Genomic DNA, 23,012 nt, shown 5'->3' with positions numbered 1-23,012 from the left:
TTGTCAATCAAAGGTGTTCTTCCCAGCCCTCCCTTTCTTTAACCCTCTCCCGTCTTTTGACATCATTCCATCCATCAGTGTAAAAAACCCACCCATTCTGCAAGCAACGTCCATCAGTCCCACAACTGTGCTTTCACTGAACAGGAGAGCTGAAGCAACCTAACCTCTGTCATTGTCTTGCTACTATTTCATTTTACGGCAACGCTTAAGTGATTTGGGGACGTTCCAAGTCATCTACATCTGTAGATTTCAATTTTCCTGCGAATAGCAGCTTGGCGTTTTATGTGACATTGTAGGCTGGAGATGGACGGAAGACATCCAGCAGAGCTTCTGAGAGTTTGTGTCTGATGTGGAGGTAGTAACCTTCCACCTGCCCCATGGGATACTATACTCATGATACTGATATGCACTAAAGCTTTGTTAATATGAACGCCTTGCTCTCGAACGTCTGGTTTCTCGTTGCTGTCATCTTGCTGCTCGTAACACCTGAAGCAACAACTTCATGGTGGTAAGTTTTTTATCTTTTAACACAGTCTGCAGGTAGCATTCATCCTGCAATTTGACAAGGAACGCTGATTGTTTTCTGCAGAAATGTACCGGCTCACGCGTCCTTCCTTTGCTTAGCATTTATCATTATTGATTAATAATTCTGGTAAATTTAAACTTTTTTTTTCGCATTTACATTTATGTTTTGCTCTTTTAACCCACTTGCTGCCAGATTAACATTTCTTATGTGTCTTCATCGTATCTCTTATAAACGATCTTGGCTGAAACAAATGCGTATAATTGCTTTTAGATTTATGTTTTTGTACAAAGTTGCTAGGAGGACATTAACATGTCTCGTTTACAAGATGACAAGATAGATCTTGCCGTATTAAACTTTTTTTCCCCTTTTTATTATCATTAGTCAGCCAAATTAAATGATTTCCTGCTCATCCTCTCGTACGTTTTCCCCTATTACATATGCATGTTACATTTCTCTGAGAAATTGTCCACACGCTTACATGTCCTTGTGGAGCTTCCATTTTATTACCTGGAAGCTGAATGTGAGCAGGTGAGGTCACTTAGTGCCACTGGGACATTGGGTAGCTGCACGTCCGCCGGTAAGTTTGAATTCGTAGCCTGTTCTATGCCTACGCTTTATTTTATGTGTTAGATTTCAAAGTGTGACATTAATGTACGGTTACGTGCACAGGTTGCTGTAAGATTTCACAAAGACGAAAACCAGTCGTGTGTATTTAAAGAAGGAAAAGTATTTAAAAAACCCCAAAACAATTGAAATAGTTAATACACAAATACACAATTCTATCAATTCTCTAATTATGTAGACCTAGTCTTCCTCCACATGTCTTTAAGATATCTAATCATCTTTATCGGTCAGCGTTCACATTTATATTCATGGATTCATGAGTGTGCATTTGTCATTACTGCATTAGAATGCCTTCTGTTTTCTCCCCATTCCGCCAGATGCCTTTAACCGCAGGCTTGCAGTCTATTTAACTCTCCTGTACTGGTGATTTATCAGGCAAGCTGGCCATTTTTCAATGAAATTAGTATTGTTTTGCAGAAGTAGCTTAAGAAGAATTTATTACATTGCTTTTGTTTTAATCACACTGTCAAAACTCTGTTATATATATAATTGTATACATGCTCATAATAAAAATATTTTATGATCGCTTAGTAAAGTGGGGGGGGATGGGTCGGATTTTTGATATTTCGGTTTTAGAAGCCATTGTTAGAACCGAGAGTTAACGTTAAAGGTGCCTTTCCAAACCTTTATTGCTAATAGGGAACATCTGGGCATAGATGATGTCATCTTACGTTTTAAGACTTCTAATAATAGGTTTCTACGGGGACCCCTTCTTATCGCAATGATTCCTTCTTGTAATTTATTTGGTTTGTGACTCCCTTGCCATAGGAAATAAATAAATACAGAACAACACGGTTTCACAGAATTGAAAGAAACTGAATATATCATTTGATGGTGCGGCACTCTCTTTTTAAATCCTTTGATTTTTAGCAAATTGTGGTGATATATTTTGTAAAATTTCTGTCTACTATAGCATATTAAGATTTGCTGATTCGATGTAGCTGGCTCTAGGGACAACCTGATTTGCTGACTTCTATGTGGGAATTCTATCCTGGTAGGTTTTTGCCTCCGAATTGCCTGTCCTGGTATGTTACAGTATATGGGGACACCTATATAAAACAGGTGCTCACTGTGTAACAAGAAATATAACCATGTTTGCATTTATCGCAGCAGCAACGTTAGGAATAAAGAGGGGCTACTTCTTAAGAACTATATTTACATAAGGTTTTTTTGCACAAATTATTTATAACGAAGTTTGGATGCCCTTTCAGACTTTTAACATCTAAATGTGACATCAGTTATTTATTGGTTTTGGTTGCTCTTCCTTGATTTATTCTTCTGTCTATCCCACACTACCATCCATAGTAAAACCTATCACTTTCGTTATTGCAAACCAATATAAAATAACCCATAAAGAGGAACTATTCACATGTTGTTTTTTTCTGATTATTTTCAATGTTGAGGAATTTCATACTACGTATATAAAAACCCATTCTTGACAAAGCCTGTACATGTAGGGGCTCACAAAGCATTGTTTTAATGGGTTTAAGGACAACCCATTGTCCTTGAGGGGTTAAATATGTAGCCAACAAGTAATTGTTAAAGTACAACTAGCTCCCTCACTGACCACTTTATGTGATCCCCAAAGTGTCATTTCATGGTAGCTATTAACAGAACATTTTATTGACTTGATTCCATTTTTGGATTTCTCAAAATCTCAGGTTCAAAAACATGAAGAAATATGAAGCCCATTACGAGAGTGTTGTAAAGATGAGCAGATATCTATGATCTGCAATGGTGTCCATAATGTTTATGAATAAGTTATAATAATCTTGTTATGGAATTGCACATTGTAATGCTTCCTTTAATAATTGGCTGATGAAATCAAGTGAGCCTAATCTGACAGTGATTCAGGACGCTTTTGGGAGAAAAGGAATGGTTGATGTCACCCATTTTGTCACTGATAGATGGGCGAGGGACCTGTCTTTGTCAGAAAGGTCAACAACTCTGGCTTAGACAAATATGCTTCAGGTAATACAAGGGAATCGAGAGAGATTTGTTTAGAGACTTCACCGGACTGTGATTGTATTAACATAAAAAATCTGTTGTGTTGTGAAAATAATTTCAACTGCAGGGTGATAAGAAAGTGTTTTAAGAATCAATGGCTAATAATAAGAGTATCTCAAAGAAGGAACAGCTTAAGCTTGTAAGTGGGGTAAATAAGATCTTCCACTGTTTGAGTATAGTTGAAACAGCCTTCAAAGTTCCAAAAAGGTGGTACTTGTAACCGGAAAAGTTATCTAAGATGTATGGTACTATAGATCAGATGTGCCGGAGGTGTGGCCTGAATACCAGGGATTTCTTATACACTTGGTGGTTTTGTAGACCCATAAATGAAGTATGGAACTATGGGACAAGCTAACCTTGTTACTTGGGATTTCACTGCTGTATACTCCAGATAGTATATTTTTGCATCTTTGATTGGTCGAATTTTTCAAAAGAAAATTTATTTTTGATTATTCATCTGTTAGTGGCCACAAAGTTGCTCAAAAGTACCAGGTTGGCAAGAGACTGTGGAGAAAGGCATACCAAAATACAATGGGTGTAGGCTAATGAAACTTCGATTTGGGAAAAATGAATACAAAAATGAGTCGAGTACCCCCAGTGGCTTTATTTGATACACAGTATTGCTATGAACTTTCAGGATTTGTCTCCCCAGTCATCATCATTATTCTAGATCTATTTATACATTGTTTAGGAAGTATCTTGTTTTTTGTGTTTTTTGTTAATTTGTTATTCTATTCCTTTTCCTTAATTTTTATTTGTTTAGATGTTTATATTAATATATATATATATAATAAATAAAGAAAAAAGAAACAAATGAATAGTATGAGTAGGGCACGTGAGCCCGAAAGCAATCTAAGCACAGAGTTTAAGTAATAATAGAATATAGTCTGGAATACTATAGCATCCGTGGAAGATCCCAAAATGACTAAGCTTGTGTATTCGGGAAAACACACAGGGTGATTTAGCCGCAGGGAATTATTGCCACTCTGGTCTGTTACAGCTTTGCAGTATCACATAGGGTGAAAACATGCATATGAAAGACAGAATGTGGCTATCTGCCAAGGATATAAAATGAAAATGGAAACAATCTGTATAAAATATTTTTTTCCATTCGTGTAATCACACAATGTACTTTCTTAATCATGATAAATGAAAATGTGCTGTGTGATTCTTAATATTGAATACGGAATATGGAGTGTATAGAATGTTCAGAGCGGTCCGGGTACTTTTAATGTCAGTTCTTAAGAAAGGAAATGCTGAAGGAGACCTGGCACCTAAACCTCTCTGGGGTCTCGTAGATTTTTTCTAACCATTTATTTTTACTAAACATATTGGTTCTTTTCATTTTTAAAGTTTTTTGTTTTTAATTTAACTATTATCTCAGATGACATGACAATGCTATTTGAATTACAGTGCAGGAACAACCTTATAAAGTGGCATAATCTTGCATGGATAATTACAAGTACTTAACATGGTTGCACTTAATGGGATAAAAAACTAAACAGTGACTTGCACTTGGTCAGTGAGTTGCACTGGATCTTTTCCATCTCATAGCATTATCCCGCTTTACTATGTCTTAGCTGCAAGAAGACCTTGCTTGGTCCTTCATTATACATAATCAATAAAGTGAACTTTCTTATCTCATCAAAATCTATCTACAACTCATATATTGGTTGTTTCGGTCTGTAATTACCATTAGGTGTAGCACAAATTAATGGCAAATTTTAAATGTATTTTAGAAATCAAAGGTAGTTTTTATACCAAGCCTTTGGCCTACTCATTAAAATGGAATTTTAGGCTAGAGGGGTAAACAACATAACAAAAAATAACATTTGCCAGCAAAGGGGTACATTCTACAAAAATCTACATTTAAATTGGCCTTATGTAAAGTAGTTTATTTTTTTAAGTTCTGCTGGATTTTCATACATATTCTTGTGACCTGTGGGTTTCCATCAGGAAAAAAACACATTCCAGTGGATGACATTCATTGTAAAAAAAACAAAACAAAAAAAAAAAAAGGGAGCATTGTCTACTTGAATGCCATATTAAAAGTGTTAATACATTATCTTTTATGTATGTAGCACCATCAGTTTACGCAGCGATTCTTACAGTCCATACATTCAAAGCATATGACAAAACTAGAATTTACAGACTAAGACAAACAGGTACATTAGGTTAAAAGGGCTCGCAAGCTTACAGTTTACCGGTCTGTATTTTCTAAATAAAAATTAAAATGACATCTCGCCTAACCAGGACTCACACCTGTGCTAGTGCTCCTTGGAACAGATCCTTTTACAGCATTCAAGCAGTGGAAGCTATAACACATTGTATAGAATGTGACTGCGGGTTGTGATAGACTCTCTGATATGTATTATTTGCGAATACAAGTGGTTATGTACTATTTTCCTTGTAAGTTGTGGCCGACGTTCTCTGAGGTTTACTGATTGCTTGCTAAATCCAGATATCCTGTTTATGGAAAATGTTATTTGAACAAGTTTACTAAGTTAATGTAAAATATAATTTTTGAAGACGTAAGAGATCTATAAAGAAGCCATCAGACAAAAACGTATACATGTTCCAAGCATTTGGCTTTTTTGCTTGAATTAATTCAAATGAGATACTATATCATTTAGAAAGTAAACACAATATATCACATATTACAGCATCAGCCTATTGGTGACTACAGTGGTATAACACAAAAATCCTGGGGGGCCCCTGCCAGCTGTCTTGAGGGACCCATCCCTGTGTATGTATATTGTTTTTGCTTATGCCTGTGCCAGGTTATTGAACATGTGAAATGAATACTTATATTGTGGAGCAAATAAATACAACTTCACCTATGTAATATGACTTTTAGTACATAATGCCATTGTTTATGTAGTGTTGTTTATGCCCTGATGATTAACCCTTTCGGTGTCAACCATGCATATCAGGATCCCTTCCCCGTGAATGCGAAAAACCATTTTCTGCTGATCGGCTCCTTCTCCCCTGTCCCCTCCCAGTGTCTTGCGTTTTTTAACCATATGAGTAAGACTTCTGTTAAAGAAGGAGGTTTTCTCTGAAAAGAAGAACGTGTTTGATCAGTCACAGTCAAAGATAGAGCTAAGGGTATGGTTTTGTGATCAACAAAATATTAAAACTATCATGAAGCTGCACTTTCCCTTTCAAAAGAAAGTTTGTCCAAACATAGAAAAAAATAGAATAGAAGAATAGAAAATGATTTATCTGCCAAAATGACTACATTGTCAAACAGACCAGTCAGATTGTTCAACTATTATTTTACGGTACGGGTTTTGTAATACCAACATGTTCCAGGTGATCACCTACATAGCCAACACGTTTGCATGTGTGTCTTTGTTAGCAATAAATGTCAGATTGTGATTATGTCCTTTACTGATGGGCCATGAGAAACTGTAAAGTTAATAAGTAAAGTGAGTCAAGCTTTTCTGGATAATTGATATCTTTACTTTCCGCAGGTATATGGGAGCTGTCGGTTCTTCAACTTCTTCTTCCCGAGTGATGTGCAATAATATTCCAGGACTGGTAGCTCACCAGCGCCAGTTGTGCCAACGTTATCCAGAAATTATGCATGTTATTGGTCTAGGGGTGAGCGAGTGGACAGCAGAATGCCAGCATCAGTTTCGTCATCATCGCTGGAATTGCAACACTCTAGAAAGGGACCAAAGTCTTTTTGGGAAGTTGGTTTTACGCAGTAAGTTGAAAACTTTTTTTCTACTCATTTCATTTTTGTACTTTTTTAGTACTCATTTCAACATGGTTCTTAGCTGTTGAATTGGCAGCTGATGACCACATTGCCATGCCAACTAAAATATTAAGGAAATCAGTAGAATCCATATTGAGCCTGTGCTCCAAAGTTTATGTGTTACATTTTATTATAAGTCGTCATTCTACAAGACTAAGCAGACATCCTTTTTGTAATGGAATACAGAATTAAGTGGTGCATTTTAATATTTATGTATGCCGAAAATGTCAGTTTGAGATGAAGAGTGAAAACATGAAAAGAAGAAATAGAAGAATGTTTTCACTGCTAGCCACCTATGGGATACATGATTATCCAAGAGGTCCATAGACCACAGATTACCTCTATACAGAACCACCACTTTATATTTATATGCAGAGGCTCCCTTCAAGGAAGGTAGAATGGTCACTGATCGATCAGCAGCAATCAGCCACTTCTCATGTATGAGAAGTGATTGGTGCATGGACCTGTTTTATACATACATACATACATAGATTCATATATATATATATATATATATATATATATATATATATATATATATATATATATATATATATATATATATACATACATATCTCAATTGTGGGCTTTATTCAGATTTGATGGCAAAATTACACAGGTGTGTGCTTGTAGGTGTGCAAAATGAAATAGAAAATGCATTTCAATGTTTCTTTTTGACTCGCCTCAGGGCACTCAGTAACAAAACAAATGAAAAAAAGTTTTATTACTAAATATTAATTCACATGTAAACAATTTTTTTCATATTTAATAAAAACTATGATTAGGAAAAATGCATTTTTGTTTTTATTTCCTTTTATTTACCAACCTGCCCCCCAATTATGCACATCTGCCTCACAGCTTGCTACCTTGCCGCCCAGATATGCCTTATACCCCCCTATGTGCCCCCCCCCCACTTACCGATGCATCCCTAGACTTGTCTTTTATGACTGAGCACCAGAAGGTCACGTCACACCGGTGCTCAGTCATAAAAACCCCGGCGGAAATGTCAGGTAGCAGAGTAGGTTGTCTGCGCTCATCATGCAGATGTTCACCGGCTGCCAAAGAGGAGGATCCAGGTCTCCTGCAGCGCTGTGGGGGATCCTCCTCTCTGGCAGCCGGTGAATGGTCACGCAATGTTCATAGACAACATCCGCTGCTGCTGGCCGGTACTTCCATTGGGGCTTCTATGGTGGAGCACCGGAAGGTCATGTCATGCCGGTGCTCCATCATAGAAGCCCTGGCAGAAGTGCCGGCAGCAGCGGAGGTTGTCTGTGCGCATCATGCAGACATCCCCCCACTGCCAGAGAGCTGGGTATCTAATCAAGGTGAGTGGGACTAGTATTTAGTTAAAGCCTAGTTTCTGTGTTTAACACTGCATTTCTTGTATTTGACTCATCCTGGTTCTAATGCACACTAACAAATTGGCCCAACCAAGGGGAATCCAGAGCCAGATCTAGAGAGGGGCATTCACACTAACACAAGCAGACACTCACCCACCCACACACAACCACAGAAATTCATACTAACACCCTCATCCAGACACTCAGGCTAACACAGCCAGGCACTTAACATTAACACACATATCGAGACACTCACATTAAACATAAACATACCCAGATACACAGTCACATACACTAACATACACAGACACGCACACACATATATTCACACTAACACAACCAGACACATTAATACACACACTGACACTAACACAGCTGGGCATTCAACTCTAACACACGCATACACACACTGACATACCCAGACACACATACACTAACATAACCAGGCACAGACGCTAACATACAAAAACTCAATCACGACTCACATGCCGCAGTGTGCACACAGTGCAGGTCACACAACACAACTTTACGTGACCCTGCTGAACCCCGTCCAGACCTTAAAATTAGGTCCACACTTACTCATGCATGCTGCTGTCCTTCTTGGTGGGGGCAATTGGTCTGTTGCCCCCCCACACTAGATCAAACCATTGCCTCAACTAAGTTTATTGTCTTCTTGGTGAAACCTCCACTGATCTGCTAATCGGGAAAACAGCAACCCCCTTTTTTAATGGGAGGTATTAATGATCGATTTATTTGTTCAGGTGAAATGACGTTATGTGACAAGCAAGTTTTAAAACACATCATTTCTGCATTTATGTTTGCCACTTGGTATTATATTTCCATTATTTGATCTGCACTATAATTCCTGTTAATATATCCAACTGGATACTTGGACAGTCTTTTACACGAACAGCTTTCAAGATTGTGAATGTGAAATTGTATCCTTTCACTGGTTTCTACCCCACCCAAGTATTTTTCTGGAGTGAACGTGCATTTTCCTTGGCATTAAAGGAGTACAAATACTTAAATCTTATATGGATTATAGACGTATTATTGTATTTTTTCTAAAGCCACAAATGCTTTATATTACATAAGGTTGTTGATAATAATCTGATTCTGCCTGTGCACACTAATTTCTTTATATAATTTATATGAGTGGAAATACATCTATGTACAGACATTTTGCAATATTTCACTTTATTGATGATTTTCCCTCTTGTACTTACATCAACGGATACTTATCGTAGGAACAATTTTTTTAATCTCTAGTGGAAGTTATTGCCGCTTAATATCTGCAGTGCGCTTATTTAGGATGAAAATGGGATATGTTGTTTTAAGAGCTTTTACCATAAATTAATTCTATAGCGTGTACTTTTTGTTTGTCAGTCATTGTAATTGTTCTAGAGACATCTACTTGACTCATGGAAGCTGTGATGGGTGGCAGGGTTAGCATTATCTGAATTTTTTTCCTTCTCATCACCCTTATACAGTCTGCCTGAAATAAAATAAAAAAAACAGAACCTTTGTAATAGGGAAGTGATAACTTAATGGGTCATCATACAGATCTTGAGAAGGAAGGAACTGTAAGACACAGAGGGAGTTTATTTTAATCAGTAAACACCATTACATGGGCTCAATTAGTGTATTGAACTGCAACGTGTAGGATTTGAGAGAAGTGATGGATCTCTTTTAATGCCTGCTGGTTTATTTCATGTATTCTAAACCTATAAGCCCCCTTCCAAGTGAGTTCTGCATGTGTGTGCACCCAGCTGAGACTCTGAGCTGAGATATTTTTCATTTGTATACTATACCTGTTGCGTCATCTCTCATCTGCGGTTCTCCATTAAAGAATAATCCAGCACTTTTTATTACTGTATGATTTGACCAATGATTTGGTCTTGCTGGAGCATGGAGGGAGGGTCTGTTTTCTCCAGCTCGGTTTTCAAAAAAAGTTATTTTTTTCACAAACCAAAAAAACAAACAAACATATTTTTACTTTAACATTCTCACAAGGAAGAATGCATATTAAAGGCCCAGTCCCTGACAGCCTCACTATACTATATAGATAATAGTATAAGTGCTCTCTGATTACTTGAATATACAATCTTTAAAAATGAAAAAGCTCCTATGCACGGTAAGTGGTCCATTGATAGGCTGTTTGAAGCAGCCAGTCGGTGGCAGGAAAGCGCTCCTGTTGAAATCAGTAGAATGGACCCTGTCCTGCGGCATTGGCCAAGCCAGTGCTCTAGCTGACTGGCGGTAGGTCACGTTCAAAGAGCTGTGTTTGATCGAATATAATTCTTGTATGGAAAATAGCTGGGAGGTGGGCAAAAGGACAAATGTAAAATGACCACATAGCTACCATATGCATTAAAGGCAAAGAGGTAGCAGGAAAAAACAATATGTTGCATGTGTAGGGTTTAAATATTTGATGGAAGATTAATGTGAACAGTAAAGCTATCCTTATATGTATTTATACAAAAAAAATTTGTTATGGATTTTAGGTAGTCGAGAGTCAGCATTTGTGTATGCCATCTCATCTGCCGGAGTAGTATTTGCTATCACAAGAGCCTGCAGCCAAGGAGAACTGAAATCGTGTTCTTGTGATCCTAACAAAAAGGGTCCTTCCAAAGACAACAAAGGCAGCTTTGACTGGGGGGGCTGCAGTGATAACATTGATTATGGCATCAAGTTTGCCAGAGCGTTTGTGGATGCAAAGGAGAGGAAAGGAAAAGACGCTCGAGCACTGATGAACCTTCACAACAACAGGGCAGGAAGGAAGGTATTTGATTTTTATACATTCTATTGATAATTATGACTAACGTTAAGTAAAACCATGAAAAGTGAGGGTTTCATACAGTATGTTACTCTAGATGATAATCTGGGGATTTGCATATTCTCGGTAGGAAAATATAAAGAACATAGAATATATACACCCATGTTTGTCAAATGTCTGCATAATATACTGTACATCTCTTGTATTACTTTGCTAGTTTCTACAAATTCAAGCTTCTAATTATTAACCAACAGATTTAGGTAAATGTCTCAAATTGCATTGTAGTGAACGTGAATATTCATTATAAAAGAAAACATATTTTTTCACCAAATTTAGACCGTTAGTAATAGGAGAGTTTTATCAATATTGTTGCTACCTCCCACTCTGTTCGTATGATAATAGGTTGTCCGTGTATTTGTACGAAGACTACGACATATCAGCTACATACAACAGATCCCTATTTCTCTTTCTGTTTTGGTGCAGGCAGTCAAGAGGTTCATGAAACAAGACTGCAAGTGTCATGGGGTGAGTGGATCCTGTACCCTAAGGACATGTTGGCTGGCTATGGGAGACTTTCGACGATCCGGGGACTTTCTATGGAGGAAATATAATGGAGCCATACAGGTGGTCATGAATCAAGATGGTACTGGCTTTACTGTAGCGAACAAGAAATTTAACAAACCTACTTCCAATGACTTGGTATACTTTGAGAATTCACCTGATTACTGCCTGAGAGATAGAGATGCTGGTAAGTGCTGAATATAAAACCTACTGAAATTGGTTTATTTTTATTTTAAAGGTGGATACTTTTTAGATGTCTTTCTTATGTCCGGTTATAGGAAACCAATCTACAATATTCTTTAATAATGGATTTATGAGTCAAATCTCAGTGGAAGGACAATGCCATGAGGATTGATGAGGCACTTCCCATGGGCTCAAGTGTAAGAAACAATGTCTGATTGCACAGGACAGAGCATAGACCATAACATAACGTATTCTAGATTCCTGAATTGCAGCAGAGAGAACCATTTCTTTGCAAACTACTGAAAAGTAATTTCTGTTCACTTTATAATAGGTAGCATTTTGTTTGTGAAAGTTATGTTTATTTAAGCTACCTAATTTATCTGTATTAACACTTTTACATTTCTGAAAAAAATAATTCTTCCGTAAAAAATGCCCATATTATTTTTTGTGAACTTACATATTCCCAACAGTTCTTGCTTCAAGACTTTGCATAGCAGCTAACAGTCTGAATTCATCCTGGCCATCATCCTACGCATGTTCAGTGTCCAAAGGTTGTTACCATTCAGCAGATTCCACTGACAGTAATCCCAATTAGTCCTTGGCTTTACCATACTAAATTGTTAAATTACTTTAGTCTATTCCTCCAGAGGCATTTGCATGCTAATGTGCCTTTGTGGCATATTATCATCACTTAATTTCATCATGCCCACAAATTATGCTGTGTCGAAAACTGGCAAATATGCAAAATCAATGTACCAACTTCAGCTACAAGGTCCCTGTCCTCAAGTTAACAATCTAGGGGGGCAGTGAGTCAAGTGAAACAGAGGACATGGAGAAGGTGGTAGAGAGTACTAGTCCTTTAGGTGACTTTAAAACGTTGTCAATCAGTGGGGTATGTGGGTGAGGGCTTGTTGAACAAGAACATATTTTAAGATCTTGAGTGTGTTCTATGTCTATGTGATGTTATTTGTCTTCTTTTTGGGGAAGTGCAATTGAATTGGCAGTTTACTTTCTGGCCATCAGAAAATTTGAAGCTGAAGCCTCAAATAAAGTTGTCGTGGGCCAGCTTGGTTGTCCTCTGATTCTTTTTGCCATGGATATTTAATATATACATGATTGTTTAATAATTCAGTTGACTTTTTTGGTACTTTCTTATACTTATTTTGTAGTATTGAGGGACTGTCAAATGTTTGGATATTATTTATTCTGCAAGTGTTTTTAGTATGTGCCTATTTTTATATATTTGGCTGTTCTACAATTCAGTAATCTATCTACAATTTACATTTCCCAAGAAGACTGCGTTGCCAGAAGGGTTTTGAGGGACCACCCAACAATTGAGACCTATAATTGAAAGTACAATCTTACATGCTCATTGAGAATTACTATTCACCATGCAAACCAATGACATAATGCTTAGTACTCGCTATATATAGTTTTAATGAACAGCCATTGTACACAAGATCATTTCTTTTGTTAACATAGTGTGACGTATTTATCTGCACTAATGGAAATACTCATTTTCAATGTTAGGTAACACAATAGTGACTTCATTCTGCGATTCCTCATCTTTCTGTATATCAAAAGTTAAAATTTATTGATTATGTCAGATTTACATGCAGTGAGCCGATGCCGAGAGAGCACTTAAGGAATGAAATAGGCAAAGATGCACTTAACCTGATTTTATAATGTTCCTTTTAAACTCTGCTATTTTCTCTGAATTTCAATTGTATGTCTGATATTGACTGTTGACTTAAGGTCACTTTGGGAAAGAAATGACGTCTTCCAAACTTGAAGCTTGTGCGTTTTCAGCAGCTTGAATTTATTATGAATTGGTTTATATGTTTCCATTTTAAGCCTATATGAAATATTCATGTGGTGTAAAATAAAATCAGACATACATTACCCCTAAATAAAAAATGTCCCATTATAACAGATCTCTGATTAATCACATAATTCAAAACCACTATATAATATCTTAATATGCCAGAGAGGGCAATAATCTATCAGTCTATATATCTTTAATACCACCGACGCTTCACCTAGATATAATAAAAATATGACTCCATAGGAGAATGTTACTTTTATTTCCTGAGAATAAAAGGGCTGCTCGTCTAACAGAATATAAACTGAAAAACCCTACAGAAAATGTTGTTTTTGTGGTTGGAAGAAAGCTTGTTTATATGAGTTCAAAATACGTCTAACGTATCTTTCTAGAACACATACTTTAATCTGCATGGAATCCATTCTTTGAATGGACTCCAATACATATTTTATGTGAAAGTAGGGCTGGAGCGTTCCTTTAACCCCTTAAGGACAATGGCTGGTCCCTAAACCTATTGAAAACAATGCATTTTGTACGGGCTTTGTCATTAATGGGTTAAAATGTTAGCAGACCAAAAGTTTCCAGAATCAAGAAGTCGAGTAGATAGGGTTACCTTATGTTCTGCAAAAACAATTTAACAGGAAAGTTGCAAAGTGTGGCTTACCCAAACATAACATAATAACAATGGTCTCAATTTGATGATCCACCTTAATTGGTGTTAACAGCGGCAGAAATTGGATTATAGGAACCAATGAGGCATCCAGACTGTTGGCGTGCGTTAAATAGATGCATTTTCATCTGTTCAAAACTTTTTTCCAGATTATGGAATACTCAACACAGGTCTAAAGAAATGGAACACAATCTAGAAAGCTGAAAATTGAAATAAATATTTTGCCCATGCACAGAGAGAAAAAAAACACAGTATACCAATAAAAATATAAACCTTTCAATGTCAACACAAGGCTGTATCATAAAAAAAGAAACCAGTGTTCCTAAATTATATACCATATATTTACGTAGGGCTACTTATTACCATACCACATTCACGGTCTCTTCTATAGGGTAGGCTTATTACCTATAACTCGTATCTCCAGATCCCACCATTTGACATATACATGTAATTGTTATTTGTTTAAACTCTAATTATTATATGCAAAAGCAAAACAATGTATCTACCTGTATTTAACACAGAGGTACACAGACACCAAAAACAAACATCGTCAAACATGAATGTACTGACACTATTGGCTGCACTAGGTTGGCTCTAATGAGCTTCTCCAATGACCTGTGCTAGGTTAGGTGGAAGTTTCCCTTTGATATTACTAGACGCACAGTGGTTAAGACATGGAAACCTGTATTTTAGGAAAGTTATGTCATTGGATTGGTTTCTAATATATGTCTTCTCTCGTCCTCAAGACATTGGTCCTCTGTATCACTTCTGGTTATCACACAGGCTGTTGTTTGCCAACAGAAAGACTGCTCGTGTATGTGTTGTATACTGTACAAACATAGACTTGTCAGGGAGGGCTGGCCCCTTCCTCTTGCCTTTGAAGACACCTTTTGCGCAATAATCTAGTGAATTGAGCCATAGGCTTGTTCTTCTAACAAGGCAATACGCGTGGCCAACTCAACCCTTTCTTGTATAATATGTGTGAGTCGGAATGTTTTACTGCATCTCATAGTTAAATCCCCAAACTGCAATGTTGCAAGGAATCCAACTAAACTCTAAACATTATAACAAGTTTTTATTTAACTTTTTCAGAAGAAAGTTCATATAATTTCAGGGTTACTGTATGGCCGATCTCCCCAACCAGAGAATCAGCACTGTCACTGTAGAACAGTTGCTATGGTCTGTTCCTCTATTATTTTATTGGATTCAGTGGACATTTCTGAAGATATTTTTGTGGTAGCTGTGTGTTTTAAGTAAGGCATAGAAGAGCAGCCCTAGACTCCAGAAGCTCTTGTTGGCTTTAGGATTCTTTTTTTTTTTTTATCCAGGCCGGGGTCCCTCATTTTCATAGCCATGAAAAAAAAAATGGTTGGGTAACATGCCAGCAGGGGAGGGCTGGCAGCCTAAGTGAGCCAACTTTGTCCCCAAACAGCCCGCCCTGACACCAGTACAGGCTCTGCCACACCGACACCCAAACACACACCAGGACAGGCTCTGCCACACCGACACCCAAACACACACACCAGGACAGGCTCTGTCACACAGACACCCAAACACACACACAACAGGACAGACTCTGCCACACCGACACCCAGACACACACACACGCACACAAGAACAGGCCCTGCCACACAGACAGCCAAACACACAGACACCAGAACAGGCCCTGCCACACAGACAGCCAAACACACAGACACCAGGACAGGCTCTGCCACACCGATATCCAAACACACAGACACCAGGACAGGCTCTGCCACACTGACACCCATGTCCAAAATGCTTTCCACACTGGTTTGCTGTTTGTTTGTTTTTGCCCCTTGTGTATTGATGCCCCAGCCAGCCCCCCCCCTTTGGTTTTAATGTATCCCCCCCACACCCATGTGTATTGCCCCATGTGGATTTGCGCCCCCAGCCAGCCCCCTTTGTACATTATGTCCCAACACCCTTGTGTATTGATTTATGTGATGTCCCCAGCCAGCCTTGTGTATTGATGCCCCCCTTTGCATTGTTAATGACCCATGTATATTGAACCCAGCCACCCACCCCCATTGTTGACCCATGCAGACCCCCCTTTGAATATGGCTCCCCTTCTGCCCATTACCCCAACTATTTTTTTATTCTTTTTAATATTTACATTTTTGTTGTCATCCTTCACTGCTGCTGTCCTCCAGCATGCTCCTCTAGCTGTCACGAGGAGCTGTTCCGTGTGACTCCGCCCCCTCGAGCTGCCCATCAGATTGACAATGTGACGTGTCTCTCAAGGGGGCGGAGTCACATCGAACAGGACACTGTGCGGCACTGGGCAGGCACGCTGGCCGCTTAATGATTTTAAAGCGGCCAGCGTGTATTACGGCCGCTTTAAGACTCGCAGCCACATCGGCTGCAATGGCATCTCGGTGTGCCGTCCAGTTCGGCCGTCCCACCGCGGATGCTGCGGGCATTAAAGACGGCCCTGGCGTGGCTGAATCGGTCACTTAAATGGGCGGCCGTTTAATGTAGATTCAGGGCCGCCTGGGGGGCAATTGCCCCCTGCCCCCCGGCCCAGCCCGCCCCTGCGTGCCAGCACCACTTTTGAACAGCGTGGGCCCTTTTTTGGTTCTGAACTACTAATGTTGTTGTTGTTATTATCTTTTACTTATTAAGCGCCAACAAATTATGCAGCGCCGTACAATTTAAACGGGGGCATCAGGAGTTGAGATAAACTATGAAGGCATTAACACAGGCAACCTATATCATCAGAAGAACCCCCCCCCATTGTATAGCAATAAGCTTAAAAAATACATGATGCTTCTATCCCTCTATACTACTATTATTTGCTTTGTAAGGATACATGGCAACCCCCTAAATTTGTGTTTACAATTTGGTCCCACCCTCACAGCCTAGCCGAAGCAAATATTTATTGCAGGTTCTGGACTAAAAAAAAAATGGTGTTGTAATGCGGAAGTCAGATGCTTTAAGAAACATAATGATATCCCCCTTTTCTAAGCCAAAAACAATGTTTTTATAATAAACTGAAAGTCCAATGCGGGAATTGCTGAATTAGATCTGCTAGCCTTCCATAACCTCCCCAAATAAACTGGAGCATCAATTGCTTTGGGTAGGATATTATATTCAGAGTACCTCTCATTCTGGGAGACAGGGTGTGCGTTCTGTGAATACAACCTACACTTTTTATGAACTGTAAAGTATTAGATGCCAAGTCCTTCTGTTAAATAAATTGTGCTGCTTTCCCTCCCACAATCCTTGGACAGGACGTAGCATATTAATTGCCTGTTTACGTCACTCTAAATGGTGGTCCCATTTCAGCAGCTACATGGTTTTGTACACCAGCTCGTGAATTTGCTGCTTCTCACCGTTTACTACTGGGGCCTCTGGACGTAGAAACTAAGCAAGAGCTTAGAAAGGAAAGCACACAGGCTCCACGGAAAGGTCAATGTTCCTTGGTGCATAGTCTAAGGAATAATATGTAAGACTAACCAGGCGACGATAAAGGGCATTCTATGCCAACGTTGAATGTCTTCCATTTAGCAGCTCACACGCTTACTGTTCACACTTACGGAGTGTGTAAAATGCGTGCATAAAATTATTTTAATCCATATAAAGTTCTGTTGAAGTTTGATGTTGATTCAAGCCAAGGATATAAGCCTAGCAATATCATTTGTGTTATTTGTATATTTATTCTTGTGTCTATTGGTGAATCAATAGCAACTTACGTGGAGCCTAGAAAGGCTTTGCCCCATGATTATAATTTTATAATTCCCAATAAAATGTAATGTAAGTTGAGGAATGAAAATGAGGACAAAATTAAAAACTGTGTTTTGAAATATCTTATGTGCAGTATATACAAAAATGCAGGCAAAGCTGAGCTATTGGCCCACAGAGTGAAATTTCATATGAAGAATTATTCCATATAAAGGACTGATTCCTAAATCTTCTCCATATTACTGAAAGAGGACACTCCCAGTACTCCAAAGCACTTCTTCACGCTCTGTCGTATAGTAACGCAGTATTTCTTTCTAGGCAGGTCTACTTCTCATTTCCTCTGTATTCATCAGGGTCTCCTTTTTGTATAATACACCCTGTGAAAAATTTATTAGCAAAATCAGAGGCAATCGCAGTACACTTCTGAAAACCTCCACTCGGCCATAAAATTAATCTCAGATAATCCATGCACAGTTTCACTAAACACAGAGCAGAGGCTATCAGTGCTGTGATTAGAAAGAGTCAAACAAGAGGTTAACAGAAAGGAGGGGACCTTTGTTTTATGGCCATTCTATTAACATTAAACACAAATCTGCTGGAAAGGTCCAAAGAAAGTTGCTCTTTACCCTCTAACATGGTTGTAAGATTTCAAGTTGGTCCGTAGTAGCTGTAAATTTGAAAGTGTGTTGCTCGGACTCCACAAGTAGAAACGTTACATAATTTGTATACATAAAACTATTAACCGGAATCCTGGAAAGTTATTAAGCAGCTGAATCGGTGCACACATTAAGGGTTGTCCTCCTTAACATTGTTGGCAGTTGCTACCATGTGGAGGTGACCACCAGCCAGTACCAAGGCACATGATTCACAGGCAATGTTATCTGCCTTATGAACACACCATATTCCTTATTATGTGCTCTTCTTTATAGAAACCTAGTAATCATTATTTGTTAATTCTACCCCACCCCTTGCTTGACACTTTTTGCAATGCAAGCATATGACGCTTGTTCATTGTACCAACCATTGTACTTGAACCATTCTACTGATTGCTTCACAATGACTACTATATCTTTATGCATAACTGATTTCAATCTTCATAGCTTTTTATTGCTATGAAGCTGCTAGGAAATCATATTAATCCAACTTTGTGGTGAGCAGTCATGGATTATTTTAAATGCTTTATTCTTAAGGAGTAAATCATCCACATATAACAAACTACACATTTATCTCAATACAATGAGATGAGGAAGGGGGAAGAATAAAGGGTTATGTCTAAACAATGATTCTCAAGTGGTCTTATCACTGTCACAACAATGGGGATGTTTCAATCACTAGGAGCATTATTGTCGCCATAGTAACACAACCTCTTTCCAAACTCCTAGAAAAGAGGACATAGAGATTTGGGTTATAAAAAGGGTCTGGCCTCTCCTTAGTAGGGACATTTGGGAGCCTGATATTTTCTTTCCAATACTAAAGGCATGGCATGTGGATGTTGTGGGACAACAAAAGGTGCTGTTTGGTCAAGGACAGACCCTGATAACAACTGTACACCATTGGAACCATGGAATTATATATAGTTGGACCTATTTTCTCATGATCTACCCAACTAATATTAAGTCAATGTGGCCAAAATAAATAGCTATTGTTTGCTTAAGCACTTACAGCTTAAAGCGGTTCGTGTAACATCAGAACACTTTTCTTATACAAAGGTGCCCACAACCATATTCAAAAGACACCTAGATTATTACGTGCATAAAATCCCTTGAAAAGCATAAAATGTCAACTTTTTAATCACCTTTCATAAACTGGCTTCATACACCCTTAAAGCTCTTAACACTTGTGTAATTTCCCAGTGTATATCACTTGGCAATATATGTAAGGTGTTGAATAGAAAGCAAAGGTAATGATGTGATTGGAGAAGCTTTAACGGACACAGATTTTATACTTAGTTTTGTCTACAGTTTAATATCCTTCAAATGCTCACAGACTTTATGATGGAAGCTTCCATCATTTACCTCTTATAGAATGGTGAGTCATTTTATGATCCTGTCTGCATAGAGTAATTGATGCTTTTTTCTGGTTCAGACCCAGAATGTCCTTCCGCAGGTGTGTGATCTGCATGCGTTTAGAAAGCAGAGAAGTGCTTGTGTTATAAAAATTAGGATCCCCTACACTTCACCTTACTTTGTCAACACAACTGGGACAGTGTAAACATTAAAGATGAGAAAGTATAAAATGTGTTAAGTCACAGAGTCATGTACTGTTCATAACCTGAATGGTGAGAAATATGTGTTCTCCATTCTCTGATGCAGACTGTTTCATTATGTGCCTTGCTGCAGATGATCAGGTGTCGGGGTCCTCCAAAATAAGTTTTGTTCCTCAAGCAACGGCTGGTAGGATTCAGATTACGGGTATCACAGATTAATGTTTTAGATGTGTTCCAAAATAGGCTGGATAGTGCCAGAGGATCATGAGTAGGTGAGTATCCCCAGTACTCTAGGTAAATAAAGTGAAAGTTTTTAAATAGCCTAAAATAAAAGGATTAAGTATTTTTTAAGCAACACTGCATCTTAAAGTTGGGTTTTTCCAGACTTGTGCCATACATGGTTTTGTACCATACAATGCATGAGATTCTGGAATTAGTATACGTTTGCTACAATGAATAAGAATCATGGGTTTTGCTGGGCTCTTGTGGATGGATAATGTACCTAAAATTGATCTCCTTTATATCTTCACTCATCTACTTGTAACATAGTATGACAGTGTACCTCTCTATTACTACAGAATGCTTACGCAGCTGCAGGTATTTCCTAGCTCATCGTACATACCTTGTGCGAAGCTCTTGAACAGTAAGATCACTATATCTTTGGGTCAAGACAATGTCTTATTCTCTGGTACCTAGTGAGTGTATTATTTTCATATTCAGGCTACAGGGAGGCAAACCATTATTTGTTTCACTTCCCAGTCATGCTAAGTAAGACTGCTAGGACATTCTTCCTTCTGACTCGGTCCGGTGAATGAACCTGTTCATCCACTACACATGCACATAAATACTAAGAGCATAAAAACTAAAGCTGCCAACGCATTCCCACCTGGCAGGTGGGTTCAGCGCCAAAACCCGAGGGGGAGCCAAGGGCTGCATATTATTTATAGGCTCGTGGATACACAATTTGTATTTAATGCCATTTTAGTACAGTAAAAAGAATTAAGCGTGTCCATCTGTAAATATTGTAAAGTGAGCCACCAGAGAGTTTACATTCCTCAAATATGTGAAATTCACGTATTAGAAATGTGTTTTTAATCTCAAGAATATTTGAAAAGGTCTGCCTGTGTATACCTTTTCCATCATTCCAGATCAAAATGTGTTACTGAGAAACCTTAGGAAGCTATTACATGTGTCTTCAGCTGTTAACACACCTGCTTAATGCGATAGTCCTGCTATTCAAATGATATTTGTTTCCTGTAAGTGATGGGTATTTGCAGTGCATGTTGGTCATATGAAGTGCAGATGATTCCTGATAGTGTGAATGGAACTCCAGATGTCCAGTGTGGCCCTCAGAAGGTCATTTCTTCTCACCTACAAGCAGAGAACCAATATGTAGGGTTTCTTCCTGATATGTGGGAAATGACCCACAGTGAACACAGTTGTGGACTAAATAAACAATTTGTTAAAGCATTTATAAGGAATCCTTGGCAGCCCAGTTGTTGGCTGCTTGCATGTCAAAATATAATACTAGGTATAGCCTGAAGCATCATTGAATGATTTCATATTGACAGAAAGTTTTACCCCCGTCTCTCCCCGTTTTTTTCCTTCTTCTTTCCACTCATCTTCTGAATGAAGCAGATTCTTGTGGTCGCCTTTTCAGGGCCAACTCTCTTTTACCGTAGTCCGATTAGTGATCTCAAGTTATTAAAACAAGATATTTGAGGAGTCTCAGGGTCAGCATGTTTGTAATGGTACTAGGTGTGATAGACCTTTAATAGCATGCCAATCTGCCATAAGATCAAGCGACAAGTATGTTTGATTTCAACACAGAACAAAATAGTGGAAGGTTGTCTAAAAACAAACAAGCTTGCTTCTCATGGTAAAGATGTTTTTTTTTGCTTTTGAAAGACAACAATTATGAAGAATATTGTAACTGTAGAATTAACCAGATAAGGGCCACACGTTTGTTTTTGTACCACTAGGAGCTTGGCAAAAAGAGAAAAAATGCTCCAATGAGTTGCTACAAAAATAAACCTACATACATGTTTTTGCTCCCTTCTGCAGTAATGCCCACGGGAACAAAAACCTCTGCAAAAGTCAATAGAAACATACAGTTTGCATCTGCCGACATCACAACCTTTCATGAGGTCATGTGATGTAAATGTTGTGACTCAAATGGCTGAGGAAACAAGAATTGTTTTTTGTTTTAATATGGAGGAAAGTTACCCTTGACCAAGATACCTCTGAAAATTTGCCATTTTCAACAAGTTATTTTTGCCAAGTCGATATCAAGACTAATAAGGAAAACCTTGCACTTCCAACCAATCTGTTGACAAGATATCAGTAATTAACACTATGGAATCTGCTGAGGAAATTGTGTAGATTTCATCCCAATACTAATCTGACCCCTATTCTAAGGATCTAAAAGCGTTGCCTTTCAAGTGGGTAGTAATTCTTAAAAGCGATGTGTAAAAATACTAAATGATTCCGCCTTGCCAATGAAATGTCCGCAGCTATATATTGCGTTTTCTGTTAAATAAGACGTAGAGGAAGTTGCACATGTAGTGATATATATTATATATATTTTTTCTATGTATATTAGGTTCAGTGGGAACAGCAGGCAGACTTTGCAACCAGACATCCCGAGGCATGGACAGCTGCGAGGTCATGTGCTGTGGGAGAGGATACGATACGGCCCGAGTCACTAAGATGGCAAAGTGCGAGTGTAAGTTTCACTGGTGCTGTGCCGTACATTGCAAAGAATGCCTTGAGACTGTGGACGTGCACACTTGCAAAGCACCAAAGGATGTACCCTGGAGGGAGAAAACATGA

The 23,012-nt window shown here is 38.4% G+C and overlaps 1 protein-coding gene across 1 annotated transcript; it reads left to right on the top strand.

Moving 5' to 3' along the window:
• The first annotated feature begins 425 nt into the window (after positions 1-425).
• On the top strand, positions 426-23,012 carry WNT2 (Wnt family member 2). Its single transcript, XM_053462949.1, has 5 exons — positions 426-508; positions 6,634-6,869; positions 10,765-11,042; positions 11,520-11,784; positions 22,783-23,012. The coding sequence occupies exons 1-5, from the start codon at positions 426-428 to the stop codon at positions 23,010-23,012; spliced, it is 1,092 nt and encodes a 363-aa protein (XP_053318924.1).

This window comes from Spea bombifrons, chromosome 4 (assembly GCF_027358695.1).
Source record: "Spea bombifrons isolate aSpeBom1 chromosome 4, aSpeBom1.2.pri, whole genome shotgun sequence".
In the NCBI taxonomy this organism is placed as follows: domain Eukaryota; kingdom Metazoa; phylum Chordata; class Amphibia; order Anura; family Pelobatidae; genus Spea; species Spea bombifrons.
Note: the sequence above shows the minus strand (reverse complement) of the source record. Positions and strands in the feature narration are given on the sequence as shown.